The sequence below is a fragment of the Rutidosis leptorrhynchoides genome, chromosome 1 (genome assembly GCF_046630445.1).
Source record: "Rutidosis leptorrhynchoides isolate AG116_Rl617_1_P2 chromosome 1, CSIRO_AGI_Rlap_v1, whole genome shotgun sequence".
NCBI lineage: Eukaryota > Viridiplantae > Streptophyta > Magnoliopsida > Asterales > Asteraceae > Rutidosis > Rutidosis leptorrhynchoides.
The window spans coordinates 289441368-289459568 of NC_092333.1; the positions used below are offsets into that span (position 1 = coordinate 289441368).

General features: G+C 37.4%; 1 protein-coding gene across 1 annotated transcript; it reads left to right on the top strand.

Annotated features, from left to right (window-relative positions):
- The first annotated feature begins 16824 nt into the window (after positions 1-16824).
- Positions 16825-17508, top strand: LOC139898423 (uncharacterized). The gene has a single exon (XM_071881157.1). It carries the CDS (start codon positions 16825-16827, stop codon positions 17506-17508), a length of 684 nt encoding a protein of 227 aa, XP_071737258.1.
- The last annotated feature ends 693 nt before the right edge of the window (positions 17509-18201 follow it).

Below are 18201 nucleotides of genomic sequence, written 5' to 3' on the forward strand. Positions count from 1 at the left end.
CTACAACTATTAAACAAAACATTCCCACAAGTGACGGAGTCGGTAATTGGGGTAAGAAATGAGGTTTTTAGATTGTTACGGGACTGTTGGACATTACGTAACCCTCGTCCCTTTGACGACGTTACAACATGATGTCTTATCAACGGCCATAACGGTTATGTTCCACAAGACCAAGGATGGGAAGTAATCCTAGTAAAACCAGAATGCATGACTTGTTTCTGGACGTATGAATTACGTGTCTTTATTTCCTTTGCTGAATGACTTGTGTACTAGCTAGAATTATCTTCACAACCATCTTGTATCAAATTTATTGTGTGCTATATTTCATGCTATATGTAAAATAAGCGGTATTGTAAGTATGTAAAATATTGTGTAAAAGTTTGAACGCGAAATATTATTATAATCAGTTTTTTATATAGAATTGTAGTAGTTGAATTGTATTATAGCTACTAAGTATGAACTTAACGGGTAGGTACTACCCGAATTTAAACTTATAAAAAGCTAATATGAAGAAAAAGCTTTTATAAATGAGTTCATATTATGCTACGAAATACTATTAACTACTCTTAATATTATGTATGATTAACTTGTTCCATTTGACTATTTTGAAGGAAATGGCACCGACTACTCGACACACCGTGAATATGAATGAAGAGGAATTCCGTACTTTTCTAGCTTCAAACATAGCCGCAGTACAGGCTGCACTACATACCAACAATAACCTTGGATCTAGCAGTACAGGAAATCGTGTAGGATGCACCTACAAAGAATTCACTGCCTGCAAACCTTTGGAATTTGATGGAACCGAAGGACCGATCGGATTGAAACGGTGGACCGAAAAGGTCGAATCGGTGTTTGCCATAAGTAAGTGTACTGAAGAGGACAAAGTGAAGTACGCTACGCATACCTTCACAGGTTCTGCGTTAACATGGTGGAATACCTATCTAGAGCAAGTGGGACAAGACGATGCGTACGCACTACCGTGGTCAGCATTCAAGCACTTGATGAACGAGAAATACCGTCCCAGAACAGAGGTCAATAAGCTCAAGACAGAACTTAGAGGGTTACGAACCCAAGGATTTGATATTACCACGTACGAAAGACGATTCACAGAATTGTGCCTATTGTGTCCGGGAGCATTCGAAGATGAGGAAGAGAAGATCGACGCATTTGTGAAAGGATTACCGGAAAGAATCCAAGAAGATATAAGTTCACACGAGCCCGCCTCCATACAACAGGCATGTAGAATGGCTCACAAACTAGTGAACCAGATTGAAGAAAGAATTAAAGAACAGACTGCTGAAGAGGCCAATGTGAAGCAAGTCAAAAGAAAGTGGGAGGAAAACGGTGATAAGAATCACCAATACAACAACAACAGCAATTACAACAATAATCGCAACAATTATCCCAACAATCGCAACATCAATCGCAACTACAACAAACGGCCCAACAACAACAACAACAACAACAACAGCAACTACAACAATCATCCCAACAACAATAATAACTGCAACAACAACAACAATCAGAAGCAGCTATGCCAAAGGTGTGAAAAGTATCACTCGGGGTTCTGCACCAAATTTTGCAACAAGTGTAAAAGAAATGGTCATAGCGCGGCGAAGTGTGAGGTCTACGGACCAGGGGTTAATAGAACGAAAGGAACAAATGGTGTCGGAACGAGTAATGGTGGAGCAAGTAGTATCGGAGCAAGTTATGCCAATGTAGTTTGTTATAAATGTGGAAAACCGGGCCACATTATTAGAAATTTCCCGAACCAGGAGAACACGAATGGACAAGGCCGCGGAAGAGTTTTCAATATTAATGCGGCAGAGGCACAGGAAGACCCGGAGCTTGTTACGGGTACGTTTCTTATTGACAATAAATCTGCTTACGTATTATTTGATTCGGGTGCGGATAGAAGCTATATGAGTAGAGATTTTTGTGCTAAATTAAGTTGTCCATTGACGCCTTTGGAGAGTAAATTTTTACTCGAATTAGCAAATGGTAAATTAATTTCAGCAGATAATATATGTCGGAATCGAGAAATTAAACTGGTTAGCAAAACATTTAAGATTGATTTAATACCAGTAGAGTTAGGGAGTTTTGATGTGATAATCGGTATGGACTGGTTGAAAGAAGTGAAAGCAGAGATCGTTTGTTACAAAAATGCAATTCGCATTATACGAGAAAAAGGAAAACCCTTAATGGTGTACGGAGAAAAGGGCAACACGAAGCTACATCTTATTAGTAATTTGAAGGCACAAAAACTAATAAGAAAAGGTTGCTATGCTGTTCTAGCACACGTCGAGAAAGTACAAAGTGAAGAAAAGAGCATCAATGATGTTCCCATTGCAAAAGAATTTCCCGATGTATTTCCGAAAGAATTACCGGGATTACCCCCACATCGATCCGTTGAATTTCAAATAGATCTTATACCAGGAGCTACACCAATAGCTCGTGCTCCTTACAGACTCGCACCCAGCGAGATGAAAGAACTGCAAAGCCAATTACAAGAACTTTTAGAGCGTGGTTTCATTCGACCAAGCACATCACCGTGGGGAGCTCCTGTTTTGTTTGTCAAAAAGAAAGATGGTACATTCAGGTTGTGTATCGACTACCGAGAGTTGAACAAACTTACCATCAAGAACCGCTACCCACTACCGAGAATCGATGACTTATTTGATCAACTACAAGGCTCGTCTGTTTATTCAAAGATTGACTTACGTTCCGGGTATCATCAAATGCGGGTGAAAGAAGATGATATTCCAAAGACTGCTTTCAGAACACGTTACGGTCATTACGAGTTTATGGTCATGCCGTTTGGTTTAACTAATGCACCAGCTGTGTTCATGGACCTTATGAACCGAGTGTGTGGACCATACCTTGATAAGTTTGTCATTGTTTTCATTGATGACATACTTATTTACTCAAAGAATGACCAAGAACACGGTGAACATTTGAGAAAGGTGTTAAAAGTATTGAGGAAGGAAGAATTGTACGCTAAGTTTTCAAAGTGTGCATTTTGGTTGGAAGAAGTTCAATTCCTCGGTCACATAGTGAACAAAGAAGGTATTAAGGTGGATTCGGCAAAGATAGAAACTGTTGAAAAGTGGGAAACCCTGAAAACTCCGAAACACATACGCCAGTTTTTAGGACTAGCTGGTTAATACAGAAGGTTCATCCAAGACTTTTCCAGAATAGCAAAACCCTTGACTGCATTAACGCATAAAGGGAAGAAATTTGAATGGAATGATGAACAAGAGAAAGCATTTCAGTTATTGAAGAAAAAGCTAACTACGGCACCTATATTGTCATTGCCTGAAGGAAATGATGATTTTGTGATTTATTGCGACGCATCAAAGCAAGGTCTCGGTTGTGTATTAATACAACGAACGAAGGTGATTGCTTATGCGTCTAGATAATTGAAGATTCACGAACAAAATTATACGACGCATGATTTGGAATTAGGCGCGGTTGTTTTTGCATTAAAGACTTGGAGGCACTACTTATATGGGGTCAAAAGTATTATATATACCGACCACAAAAGTCTTCAACACATATTTAATCAGAAACAACTGAATATGAGGCAGCGTAGGTGGATTGAATTATTGAATGATTACGACTTTGAGATTCGTTACCACCCGGGGAAGGCAAATGTGGTAGCCGATGCCTTGAGCAGGAAGGACAGAGAACCCATTCGAGTAAAATCTATGAATATAATGATTCATAATAACCTTACTACTCAAAATAAAGGAGGCGCAACAAGGAGTTTTAAAAGAGGGAAATTTAAAGGATGAAATACCCAAAGGATCGGAGAAGCATCTTAATATTCGGGAAGACGGAACCCGGTATAGGGCTGAAAGGATTTGGGTACCAAAATTTGGAGATATGAGAGAAATGGTACTTAGAGAAGCTCATAAAACCAGATACTCAATACATCCTGGAACGGGGAAGATGTACAAGGATCTCAAGAAACATTTTTGGTGGCCGGGTATGAAAGCCGATGTTGCTAAATATGTAGGAGAATGTTTGACATGTTCTAAGGTCAAAGCTGAGCATCAGAAACCATCGGGTCTACTTCAACAACCTGAAATCCCGGAATGGAAATGGGAAAACATTACCATGGATTTCATCACTAAATTGCCAAGGACTGCAAGTGGTTTTGATACTATTTGGGTAATAGTTGATCGTCTCACCAAATCAGCACACTTCCTACCAATAAGAGAAGATGACAAGATGGAGAAGTTAGCACGACTGTATTTGAAGGAAGTCGTCTCCAGACATGGAATGCAAATCTCTATTATCTCTGATAGGGATGGTAGATTTATTTCAAGATTCTGGAAGACATTACAGCAAGCATTAGGAACTCGTCTAGACATGAGTACTGCCTATCATCCACAAACTGATGGGAAGAGCGAAAGGACGATACAAATTCTTGAAGACATGCTACGAGCATGTGTTATTGATTTCGGAAACAGTTGGGATCGACATCTACCGTTAGCAGAATTTTCCTACAACAACAGCTACCATTCAAGCATTGAGATGGCGCCGTTTGAAGCACTTTATGGTAGAAAGTGCAGGTCTCCAATTTGTTGGAGTGAAGTGGGAGATAGACAGATTACGGGTCCGGAGATTATACAAGAAACTACCGAGAAGATCATCCAAATTCAACAACGGTTGAAAACCGCCCAAAGTCAACAAAAGAGCTACGCTGACATTAAAAGAAAAGATATAGAATTTGAAATTGGAGAGATGGTCATGCTTAAAGTTGCACCTTGGAAAGGCGTTGTTCGATTTGGTAAACGAGGGAAATTAAATCCAAGGTATATTGGACCATTCAAGATTATTGATCGTGTCGGACCAGTAGCTTACCGACTTGAGTTACCTCAACAACTCGCGGCTGTACATAACACTTTCCACGTCTCGAATTTGAAGAAATGTTTTGCTAAAGAAGATCTAACTATTCCGTTAGATGAAATCCAAATCAACGAAAAACTTCAATTCATCGAAGAACCCGTCGAAATAATGGATCGTGAGGTTAAAAGACTTAAGCAAAACAAGATACCAATTGTTAAGGTTCGATGGAATGCTCGTAGAGGACCCGAGTTCACCTGGGAGCGTGAAGATCAGATGAAGAAGAAATACCCGCATCTATTTCCAGAAGATTCGTCAACACCTTCAACAGCTTAAAATTTCGGGACGAAATTTATTTAACGGGTAGGTATTGTAGTGACCCGAACTTTTCCATGTTTATATATATTAATTGAGATTGATATTTACATGATTAAATGTTTCCAACATGTTAAGCAATCAAATTTGTTAAGACTTGATTAATTGAAATATGTTTCATATAGACAATTGACCACCCAAGTTAACCGGTGATTCACGAACATTAAAACTTGTAAAAACTATATGATGACATATATATGGATATATATATATAGTTAACATGATACTATGATAAGTAAACATATCATTAAGTATATTAACAATGAACTACATATGTAAAAACAAGACTACTAACTTAATGATTTTTAAACGAGACATATATGTAACGATTATCGTTATAAAGACATTTAATGTATACATATCATATTAAGAGATATTCATACATGATAATATCATGATAATATAATAATTTAAAATCTCATTTGATATTATAAACATTGGGTTAACAATATTTAACAAGATCGTTAACCTAAAGGTTTCAAAACAACACTTACATGTAACGACTAACGATGACTTAACGACTCAGTTAAAATGTATATACATGTAGTGTTTTAATATGTATTTATACACTTTTGAAAGACTTCAATACACTTATCAAAATACTTCTACTTAACAAAAATGCTTACAATTACATCCTCGTCCAGTTTCATCAACAATTCTACTCGTATGCACCCGTATTCGTACTCGTACAATACACAGCTTTTAGATGTATGTACTATTGGTATATACACTCCAATGATCAGCTCTTAGCAGCTCATGTGAGTCACCTAACACATGTGGGAACCATCATTTGGAAACTAGCATGAAATATCTCATAAAATTACAAAAATATGAGTAATCATTCATGACTTATTTACATGAAAACAAAATTACATATCCTTTATATCTAATCCATACACCAATGACCAAAAACACCTACAAACACTTTAATTCTTCAATTTTCTTCATCTAATTGATCTCTCTCAAGTTCTATCTTCAAGTTCTAAGTGTTCTTCATATATTCTACAAGTTCTAGTTACATAAAATCAAGAATACTTTCAAGTTTGCTAGCTCACTTCCAATCTTGTAAGGTGATCATCCAACCTCAAGAAATCTTTGTTTCTTACAGTAGGTTATCATTCTAATACAAGGTAATAATCATATTCAAACTTTGGTTCAATTTCTATAACTATAACAATCTAATTTCAAGTGATGATCTTACTTGAACTTGTTTTCGTGTCATGATTCTGCTTCAAGAACTTCGAGCCATCCAAGGATCCGTTGAAGCTAGATCCATTTTTCTCTTTTTCAGTAGGTTTATCCAAGGAACTTAAGGTAGTAATGATGTTCATAACATCATTCGATTCATACATATAAAGCTATCTTATTCGAAGGTTTAAACTTGTAATCACTAGAACATAGTTTAGTTAATTCTAAACTTGTTCGCAAACAAAAGTTAATCCTTCTAACTTGACTTTTAAAATCAACTAAACACATGTTCTATATCTATATTATATGCTAACTTAATGATTTAAAACCTGGAGACACGAAAAACACCGTAAAACCGGATTTACGCCGTCGTAGTAACACCGCGGGCTGTTTTGGGTTAGTTAATTAAAAACTATGATAAACTTTGATTTAAAAGTTGTTATTCTAAGAAAATGATTTTTATTATGAACATGAAACTATATCCAAAAATTATAGTTAAACTCAAAGTGGAAGTATGTTTTCTAAAATGGTCATCTAGACGTCGTTCTTTCGACTGAAATGACTACCTTTACAAAAACGACTTGTAACTTATTTTTCCGACTATAAACCTATACTTTTTCTGTTTAGATTCATAAAATAGAGTTCAATATAAAACCATAGCAATTTGATTCACTCAAAACGGATTTAAAATGAAGAAGTTATGGGTAAAACAAGATTGGATAATTTTTCTCATTTTAGCTACGTGAAAATTGGTAACAAATCTATTCCAACCATAACTTAATCAACTTGTATTGTACATTATGTAATCTTGAGATACCATAGACACGTATACAATGTTTCGACCTATCATGTTGACACATCTATATATATTTCGGAACAACCATAGACACTCTATATGTGAATGTTGGAGTTAGCTATACAGGGTTGAGGTTGATTCCAAAATATATATAGTTTGAGTTGTGATCAATACTGAGATACGTATACACTGGGTCGTGGATTGATTCAAGATAATATTTATCGATTTATTTCTGTACATCTAACTGTGGACAACTAGTTGTAGGTTACTAACGAGGACAGCTGACTTAATAAACTTAAAACATCAAAATATATTAAAAGTGTTGTAAATATATTTTGAACATACTTTGATATATATGTATATATTGTTATAGGTTCGTGAATCAACCAGTGGCCAAGTCTTACTTCTCGACGAAGTAAAAATCTGTGAAAGTGAGTTATAGTCCCACTTTTAAAATCTAATATTTTTGGGATGAGAATACATGCAGGTTTTATAAATGATTTACAAAATAGACACAAGTACGTGAAACTACATTCTATGGTTGAATTATCGAAATCGAATATGCCCCTTTTTATTAAGTCTGGTAATCTAAGAATTAGGGAACAGACACCCTAATTGACGCGAATCCTAAAGATAGATCTATTGGGCCTAACAAACCCCATCCAAAGTACCGGATGCTTTAGTACTTCGAAATTTATATCATATCCGAAGGGTGTCCCGGAATGATGGGGATATTCTTATATATGCATCTTGTTAATGTCGGTTACCAGGTGTTCACCATATGAATGATTTTTATCTCTATGTATGGGATGTGTATTGAAATATGAAATCTTGTGGTCTATTATTATGATTTGATATATATAGGTTAAACCTATAACTCACCAACATTTTTGTTGACGTTTTAAGTATGTTTATTCCCAGGTGATTATTAAGAGCTTCCGCTGTCGCATACTTAAATAAGGACGAGATTTGGAGTCCATGCTTGTATGATATTGTGTAAAAACTGCATTCAAGAAACTTATTTTGTTGTAACATATTTGTATTGTAAACCATTATGTAATGGTCGTGTGTAAACGGGATATTTTAGATTATCATTATTTGATAATCTACATAAAGCTTTTTAAACCTTTATTGATGAAATAAAGGTTATGGTTTGTTTTAAAATGAATGCAGTCTTTGAAAAACGTCTCATATAGAGGTCAAAACCTCGCAACGAAATCAATTAATATGGAACGTTTTTAATCAATAAGAACGGGACATTTCAGCGACGTCGTGTGTTTCTATTGCCGAAAAGAAGGACATCTTAAGGCGGAGTGTCCCGAGCTAGCGGCAGCGGGTGTAGCGGGAAGACGTTCAGGTACTTTTAGTGTCCCGAGCTAGCGGCGGCGGGCATAGCGGGACATCGCACCCTTTGGAGTAAATGGGTGGTTTAATGCATTAAGTCATTAAATGCACATGCGTGGGTTGTTAGTATTAAGTCCAACTAGCTTGTGTGTTAATCGACCACTTATTATATTAATCGAGCACTTATTATATTAGGTATCTTGCTTTGAAGCTTGTGGAGGTATAAAATCGTTACTAAATCGATAAGGTGAGTGGAATGATTATATGCGTATGTATATAATGTATTTATTTGTATGTTATGGTATGAACCAAAGAGCCGGTAGTGCCATAGTATGTGCGATTGTGCTATGATGTGAACCAAAGAGCCGGTAGCGTCATAGTACGTGTGTTGTAGTGTGAACCAAAGAGCCGGTAGCACTACGGCACGAGTTGTTAGAGTGTGAACCAAAGAGCCGGTAGCACTTTAACGCGAGTATGACTTGGGTTGTGATGTGAACCAAAGAGCCGGTAGCATCATAACCGATGCGTATGGTGTGAACCAAAGAGCCGGTAGCACCATGACGCGAGAATGGTTAACCATGGTTGTGTTTTTTTTGTAGCATATTGTATTATGTCGATTATATGTTATTGATTACGTTAGATGCGGTTATTGGAGATTATTAACTTTGTACATGTGATGGTATGCTAATTGTATTGCTAGCGTGTATGTGGTATATGTGTAAGTGATTGCAATTAGGTATATTATATATATATATGGATATAATTATTTCATTCACTAAGCGTTAGCTTACCCTCTCGTTGTTTACCTTTTTAGGCTCCGGCGTGGACAAAGGCAAGGGTATTCGTTTGGACTAGAGATATCCCACTTTCGTTATGTTAGTGGACACTTTTGGAATTTGGCCTAAGTGTGGGGTAGTTTAGTCCCAAACACCATGCTCGTCAAATGTTTGGAAATTAAACTATTTGGGTCGAAATCGCTACTTTAATGTATTTAACATGTCGATGGAGTCCTGAGGGTCGTTGAGCCCGTTTTGTTGTATAAACACTTTTAATATATAATTGAATGCATTTTGGTGGCTTTTGCACTTGCGTTTTGGGCATTTGGATTGGGATGATACTTATCAAAATTGAAACAGTTTTCCCCAGGTACAGGAGCGCCTCTCTTGTAGTGAAAGCGCCGCTCCTGGTCAGATTTCAGTGTAGTTTTTCAACAGGTAGTAGAAGCACCGCTTTTGGGCTTCAAAAGCGCCGCTCTTGGTTCTATAAAAGCGCCGCACCTAGGCGTGGTGCGTCGCTCCTGTCTTTATAAAAAAAATAAAAATTTTCCGATTTTAATTAAACGGTTTTTGAGATGTTTCATTTATGGTTTCGGGTTGCACTCGGTAGAGTGTATAAGACGTGTGATGTATCTTGACTCCATTGTGCGAGTCTTTGGGTGCTTAGGCTTTTGGTGGGTATCGGGTCGTTAAGCTCGTTCGAGTGAGACCCTTAGCGTTTCTATTGTGTTGTGCATTGTTGCTCGTGTATGAGTATACCAATTAATTGCTAGTATGCGCGTGTCATTTGGGTTAGTGTGTGCCGGGTGTTATATCACCGTGTGAGTGTACGGGACGTGTAATCATCTTATCGAGAGTGCCTAGTGTTGATTGGTGTAACCGCGAGAGGTTAACCAAGCGTATAGTGGTGAGACCAGGTAGGGCGTAGCCCCGTTGTTATGTTGAGCATTATGGTAAAACTGATTAGGGCGTAACCAGAGTGTAGTTGTACGTTTGACGATGTATACATGCTAATTGTTAGTTCGGTTTCGTTGTCGGCTTTGTGATGGGTGGCGAGTGTTGTACGCTCATGACGGCAACTCATTTCTCCTATAATATTGGGTGTATGGGTGGTATTCCGTTCGGGAGGCATTTCCGTTAACCACGTTCGTGTACGAGTAGAGTCATGGTCGTCGACTATCTTTGATGTATGTAGGTAACCGGGTTACTGATTATGACGGTGTTTGGAAAGTATAACCTTGGTGTTTCCAAGCACCTCCTTAGTTATTAGTTGAAAGGTTAATAGGCTAGCTGTGCGACCTAGATAAATTGTGACTAGCGGGTGTCGCTAGAAAGTTGTGGGCATTGGTCCGTAAGGTTCTTCGAAATTGCATGACTTAGAATAGTCAGAAGACGTGTGACACCGAGAGTAGACCCCTTAAGGGTCGAGCCCTTGAGACTAGGTGGTAGCGGTGGGAGTTGCATAACACTGCGTCAGGTGCCTCCTTATACCTGCTAGTGAGATGCTCCACTCCGATGGTGTGATTGCTTTGTATTTGGGTACCGGTGAGAAATCCTGAAGACACAACTAGGGTATATTGTGGTGTTTTGGCTGCATTAACACTTAACTTATTTGAATTGTCGAGGTTCGAACACCGTATAGTAAGTCCTTAGAAGGACTGTGGAGTATGACCAACGTCGAGAAAGGTCATGTGCGTTATGGAATGTGAAATTCCACAAGATGTTATCATCTTGGCGGTGAAAGTATGAGGTTAAAGCTCTAAGTGGGGGAGTATGTACCCATAGGGTACGGTATTGCCTCGGTCTACTAGACGTGATCGAGCGGGTCGTTGGAAAATTTGTTCCATTTAAGAGTGTTCTCAATGGTGAAAACGTTGACTCGGGGGTTGGATTTCATTTTTGGTGAGTAGCATGTGTGATGATAATGGCAACGCGTGTGATAGAAGAGTCGATATTCGCCTGTCAGGCGAACGTGGGATGTTTAATTTGGGCAAGAAGACGTTGTTGGTCTTCGAAAAAGTTCCAAGTTGTACCATGGAATGAATTGTGAAATGTATTGTACGAGTTGGATACTCGGTGTAGGAGCAAACGATTGCGGTTGTTTTGTCTCGTGGGATGATTACCCTTTTTTCATTGTAATGTGATGCGTTAGTGTATGAAGCAAGAACTTGGATGGGTGATTACTACATGTGTAACTCCACATTGGAGGCGGAAATGTTCACGGGGGAAGTGCGTAACTTCTAGCATTTAGTGCGGATCACGAGGACGCGATCCAATCTAAGTGGGGGAGAGTTGTAAGACCCAAATATTTATTGTACATAGTGTATATATGATGTACATAAGGTGTGTGAACTGTGGTGTAAAAGTAAAGCTTTAAAACTGTGCTGACTCTGTGCGCGCCGCGCAAGGTCAAGGGTGCGAACCGCGCACCCCACCTGGGACAATTTTCCTGTTTCGTTTTAATTAGAATTAAATGAGGGGCTTTTTGGTCTTTTCACTTGAGGACGGATCTCATTCCATATCAGCTGGATTGGATCCAATTTTGGATCACTTTCACATCCACAACAAAATCTCAACTATCTTAGAGCGAGAGAGTTCTAGAGAGAGAGTTGGGGTTTTGGAGAAGAAGAAGCTCGAATTGATCAAAAGCTCGAGTGTTAAAGTTGTTCACCTCGTTCCTAGCTACATTTTGGTTGTTGTGGTAAGTTCTAACTCCAAATTTCATTGTTTGATTTGATATTCAAAGTTAGGGTTTGAACTTGAATTGTTGAGAAACCCATTTAAACTCTTGAAATGAGTTCTTTGATGCTAGTAATCGGGTTTATTGTTGTTGTTGGTGGGTTTTGGGTTGGAAACCAACTTGGTCATGATTAAGACTTGTAATTGAGTTTAATCACTAAGTTTAGTGATTATGGAAGTGTTGGAACCCACTTTAGTGTATTTGAAAGACTAATTTGAAATGAGTCAAAATTAGGGTTTATGGGTGATTTTGAGAATGATAAGTGTTTAATACTTGTGTTTGGGTTTAATTGGCGTATTAGGACCATTTTCACTTGTGTTAGTGATTATTGGTTAGTTTGGGCGCGGTTTGTGCTTGGAAGTGCAATTGGTCGAAATTGCACTAAGTGTCGAATTGGGTTGGTTTGTAAATCCACCCTAATTGTGTTGCTTGTCTTGTGATAATGGAATAGGTACTTTCCATTGACGTGTTGCGGATTATTCGGAAGCATTTATCAAGACGACTAGGTGAGTGTAAATATATTATATGCGTATGTATGAATAGGATGGGTGTGGGTTGGTAGAGTGGTCCGTGCTCGGATTCACTCGACATATGTTTGGGATAATGGTCTCCGAGAGTTGATCGGGTCCATGTCGTACGCTTATGCGTTTTGGGGTACACCCTTGGGGGTAGTGAATCCTTGGAGTTAAGGATTCACATTGGCACTTTTGGCCAACCCCGTCGATGTTGAGAATGTATGGTGAGGGGTAAGGATATTGAATCTTGTGAAGTACGGATTCACGGTGTCGCGTGGAGTACCGACATTCCCTTTTACATGATGAATCTTGTGGAATACAGATTCACGGTGTCGTGTGTAGTTCCGACATCCCTAGTTGTATTGTTATGACTTAGGGTATGCATCTTGTGTAGTCCAGATCCACTCGGGCGTGTGTAGTTCCGCCAACCCTTTAGTCTTTTAGTTGAGGTATGCATCTCGTGGAGTTCAGATTCATAAGGCATGTGAAGTTCTGCCATCCTCGATCGTAGTTTGTTGGAAGGTAGTAGATCTCGTGGAGTACAGATTTACTTAGGGTTGTGTAGTACGACCAACCTTCATATGTATAAGGTTAAAGAGTTAACCTTGTTGTTTCGGTTATAATTTATGTAGGCGTACATATATACTTATTGTATGTTGTAGCTAATATTGCGGATTTGGCTTGGTGACACGTTAGGTATAACTCTGCTTAGTTATGCTCGGATTGCGGTATGTGTTTACTATTTGTGTGTTGGCGATGCGTATTCATTTTATGCATATGTATGTATATAGTATGTTTATACTCACTAAGCTTTCATAGCTTACCCTCTCGTTGTTTATCTTTTTATAGGCTCCGGCGTGGACAAGGGTAAGGGCGTTCGTTTGGATTAGTGATCCCGTTTTGTTTTGATAGGGGACGCTTTTGGACATATAGCTTTTGGAGTTTGACCGAGATTTGGGTAGTTTAACCCCCAAATACCATGCTCATAGTGTCGTTTCGAATTTAAACTAATTCGGTTGAAACTTATATATTTTGTACGAAACTCGTATTTCGGCCATATGTGGGCCCAGGTTCGTAAAACTTGTTTTATCATTGAAATGTGTTAGTTTTACATATTTGAACATGTTGTGAAAAGCGTTTCGTCTAAATACGTCGGGAAGTGAGAGTTCTTTATTTGAAAAATGACCTAACCGGACAGAAGCTGGAATGGCCTGTGCGCGCCGCGCACTGTTCTGTATATAAAAAAAAAAAAAAAAACTTTTCGCGTATTTCGTTTGGATATTGGGTTGGGTTGTTACAAGATTTAGGTTTGCTACGAGATTCATGGCCCAAATCCTTAACCTTATGTTGTAAAGAATTAGGTCCATCGCTAAGGTTAGGCCCACAAGAAGACGTAAGCCCAGTTGGAGGTTTGGCTCTACAATTGTGACACGGTGTAGCGCATCCGACCTAATTATATTATATTATATTATACCTATATACTAAACCACTAAGTGGCATGGCGGATTCCGTCGTTTCAGTTATATCGGATTGTCGTTTTGAGTTTGCGTTCACACTACAACTGGTCCCTCAACTTCGACTTAATTTACACAAAGACCCCTCGAGTTTACACTTTTTCAGGGGTAAAAAGCGTAAATATATAATTTTATTAAAGTAAAAGAAACTAATTTCACCCGAATTTTTAACGGGCCTTATCTTCTCGCTCGGTTCGAGTTAAATTTTTTCGAGACCACCATTCAACTCGAAAAAAACTCACGAACACAACGAGACTAACTACGCGCGAAATGGACATCGTTAAAAAAACACTAAATATTTCGGGCTATATTTCATATCGCTCGGTGCGAGTTAAATTTTTTCGAAATCATCGTTCAACTCGAAAAAATCTAACGAACACAACGGGACTAACTACGCGCGAAACAGACATCGTTAAAAAAACACTAAACATTTCGGGTTGTATTTCATACATATACTACACGTTCAACAAACAACTCAATCCATTAGATATATATTAGGTACCAAACAACATATATTCAAATTCGACCGTGCGTTGAATACAACCGCAGCAACGCGCGGTCGAATTTGGATATATGTTGTTTGGTACCTAATATATCTAATAAGTTGAGTTGTTTGTTGAACGTGTATGTATATGTATGAAATACAACCCGAAATGTTTAGTGTTTTTTTAACGATGTCTGTTTCGCGCGTTGTTAGTCCCGTTGTGTTCGTTAGATTTTTTCGAGTTGAACGATGATTTCGAAAAAATTTAACTCCCACCGAGCGATATGAAATATAGCCCGAAATATTTAGTGTTTTTTTAATAATGTCCGTTTTACGCGTAGTTAGTTCCGTTGTGTTCGTAAGAATAGAACCGCAACAACGCGCGGTCGAATTTTTTTTTAATTCTTCTTATTTATGATTTGTTAAGTTACAAAAATATATAATGAGTTATTTTTGTTAGATCATATATTCATATATCCTCATCCCTCCTCCCAAGATAAAAAATTAAGTTCCGCCGCTAAAAACTCATACTATAATATATAATGGTAGTTAGCGATGCAAGTGGTACATATTAAGTTGTTCAAATATGTTAGAAGGTGAAAAATGAATAAATCAAAAAGATTAGTGATATGGTAGTAACCTAGTGGTGGAGTGAGACTACAAAAGTTAGTCGCCGCCCATAGCTACCGGGAGAACGAAAAATGCGGTACTTTTGCCACCTGCCGTTTGCCGACATTGCAAACGTGAAGCAACTAAAGTCAAATAGGGAAAAGAAAAAAAAAAAAAAAAAAACATATTTAGTTGTTTACTTGAGGAAATATCGATCCAATTGATACATTTGTTCGTTATTGAATGATACTGATAGAGTGATAGCGATAACTAGTAACATTGTTTCCAATTTAATTTAATCAACTTCATATTGTTGTTTTATACTTCTATCAGTCAAATAGGTTTAGCTGACTATCATATATTATCTTTTATTCAATTTCAATTATCTATCTATTACGGAGTACTATTATTATAGTGACATTAACTTTTTATTTGATCAAGTCACGTGACATTTTTTTTCAAGTTTAAAGCGTTTAACATCTTAAATAAGGGGATGATTCTCACACTCACTTTTTTGATCCTCACACACCAATTTAAAGAAATGGAGTATTATTATAAGAGTAAAAGGTTAAAATAGGTGTGTGAGGATCAAAAAATGGTGTGTTAGAATCATCCCCAAACAAATGTTGGCGTAAGGGATGTAAATACCTGTTCTAATTTACGTATATTATTATTTACAATCCCTATCCCTATTCCTATCCTATAGCATATATTAAAAGAATCTTAATATAGCAATAATTATTAGATTAAAAAAATTACATACATCACCCATAAATTCAATGGTTTAGATCTAAGACAGACAAAATACTAAGACTAAATACTGATAGAACAATAACTAATCCTTCAATTTTCTTATTCCCTTAATGCCCTCATAGGGAACGCATCTTCTACGCGTTTCAAATTTCGAGATTACATAAGGAAACCCTAAATTGCATCCAGTATTTAATCCATTACCGTGAAACAAAAAAAACTTTAATCATTTACGAATTAACAATCCAGCGATTGAAAGTGATGAAGATCCATTTCCCTATTCAATCACGGAAATCCTTCATATTAATTCAGTCTGAATCTTTCTATTGAACAAATTGAATTCTTTTTATTTAGTCCTTGTGGTTTATGCATAATCAAATTAAAATTTATAACTACTAACAACGATAAACTTAAATAGTTTGAGTGTGTAAGACGTTAAATTTTTTTTTTTTTTTTTGTGGGTAGAGAAATAAACATAAAATTGCATGGGTAAAATGGGACCCTTCTTTCTTTCGAGAAAGGAGGGTTAAATCTTGGTTCATTATAGTAAAAATTTGGCTTTGATTGGCAAGTGGTGGTGGAAATTCAAAATCGAAACCGTCTCCTTGTGGGTCAAGGTCATTTCGAGTATATATGGTCATTCGGGTGGTCTGTGTGTTGAAGAGTCCATTTGAAACTTTTCATATAATTCAGTGTGGTCCAATATTTTTAAAGCATGAAATCATATCGACTAACTTGGTGTGGAATTTAGAAGCTCCTTTGTCAAGCATATTGGTGATGGAGCCTCTACATTTTTTTGGAATGATGTTTGACTTGGTTCTATGTCTTTGAAAAACAGGTTCAAGGGGCATATTTCATTTGGAAACAGATACTTATGTGATGGTGCGCGACAAAATTATATGGGACAGGTCAAATTGGGTTGGGAATTGGAATTGGATTCGAGATGTTACTGGACTTGTTAGAGGCGAGCTGCAAGAGTTAAATGGGTTGCTGGTTTCGGTTTCTATCAGCTCACAATCTGCTGATTATTGGGCTTGGATTCCGGGGAGCCAAGGCATATTCAAAACAAAGATGCTGACTTACTTAATAAACGCAAAGGTTTTGCAAACTAACGACTCAATAGCAGGTACGTTACGGAATAATTATGTCCCCAAAAAGGTAGAATTATTTGTATGGAGAGCAAGAAAAGGTAGAATTCCAATGCTACCCGAGCTTGATAAAAAAGGGATTGATTTGAACTCGGTACGTTGTCCAATATGTGATGACGATATCGAAACTTTGGACCATTCCTTACTCTCATGCAAGCTATCAAAGGATATATGGGAAAAAACCTTTGAGTGGTGGCACATGGGTAATGTTTCAAGTACAGGGAAATATCTATCGGACTTGGGAAAGAGTATTTGGAAAGGGGTTTTATGGACGAGTGGATATCTAATGTGGAAAAATCGTAATGACAATGTTTTAAAAAACAAGTGTTGGAACATTCCAGTTGCAATTAGTGAGATCCGAGTTAAAAGCTTCGAGTGGATCGCGAAAAGATGCAAATTGAAGAATATCGAGTGATATAATTGGTTACATAATCCATTAATATATATTACTTAGTCTAAGTGGTTGTTGAGATGCTAATTGTTAGACGGATTTAGTCATTGGATTGTAGCCCATCATATAAGGGCTTATATTTATCTATTGTCCATTATGTTATATTGTTTAGCTATATATATGTGGTAGATGGTATTGTACTCATCATCAAATAATCATATCAATGCAATTATCGTTTAATTTTACATTCATATTTAACATGGTATTAAAGTCAAAACCTAAAATCCTTTTCAAATCATCCTACCCTACTAACCTCCCAGCCGACGGCAATATATAACCACCGTTTATTGAATCAGCCAACCATATCCTTCCTTTTATCCTTGCCTCTTTTGCATCTTTTGCTTGTTATTAATTTTTGTTTTTTCTTAACCTTTTATTTTTTTAACAGCAAAGTAAACTTTATTATTTATGAAAAGAATAACATTTACAATCACAATGTTCTATCAAAACGAGAAAATTACATCTAGGAAAACGATGAAACGAGAAAGTTACAACTATCTAACGAAAGAAATAAGCCCCCGTTGTCGTAGGAAAACGCCGTGATCCGTTCATTATCATTAAGAAGAAGATTTTACGTGAGAAAACAAGCTTAGATGGAACGAAGCACGGTGTTGGCAATTCAACGACAAAGTACCGCGAACCACCCCAATTTCTCCC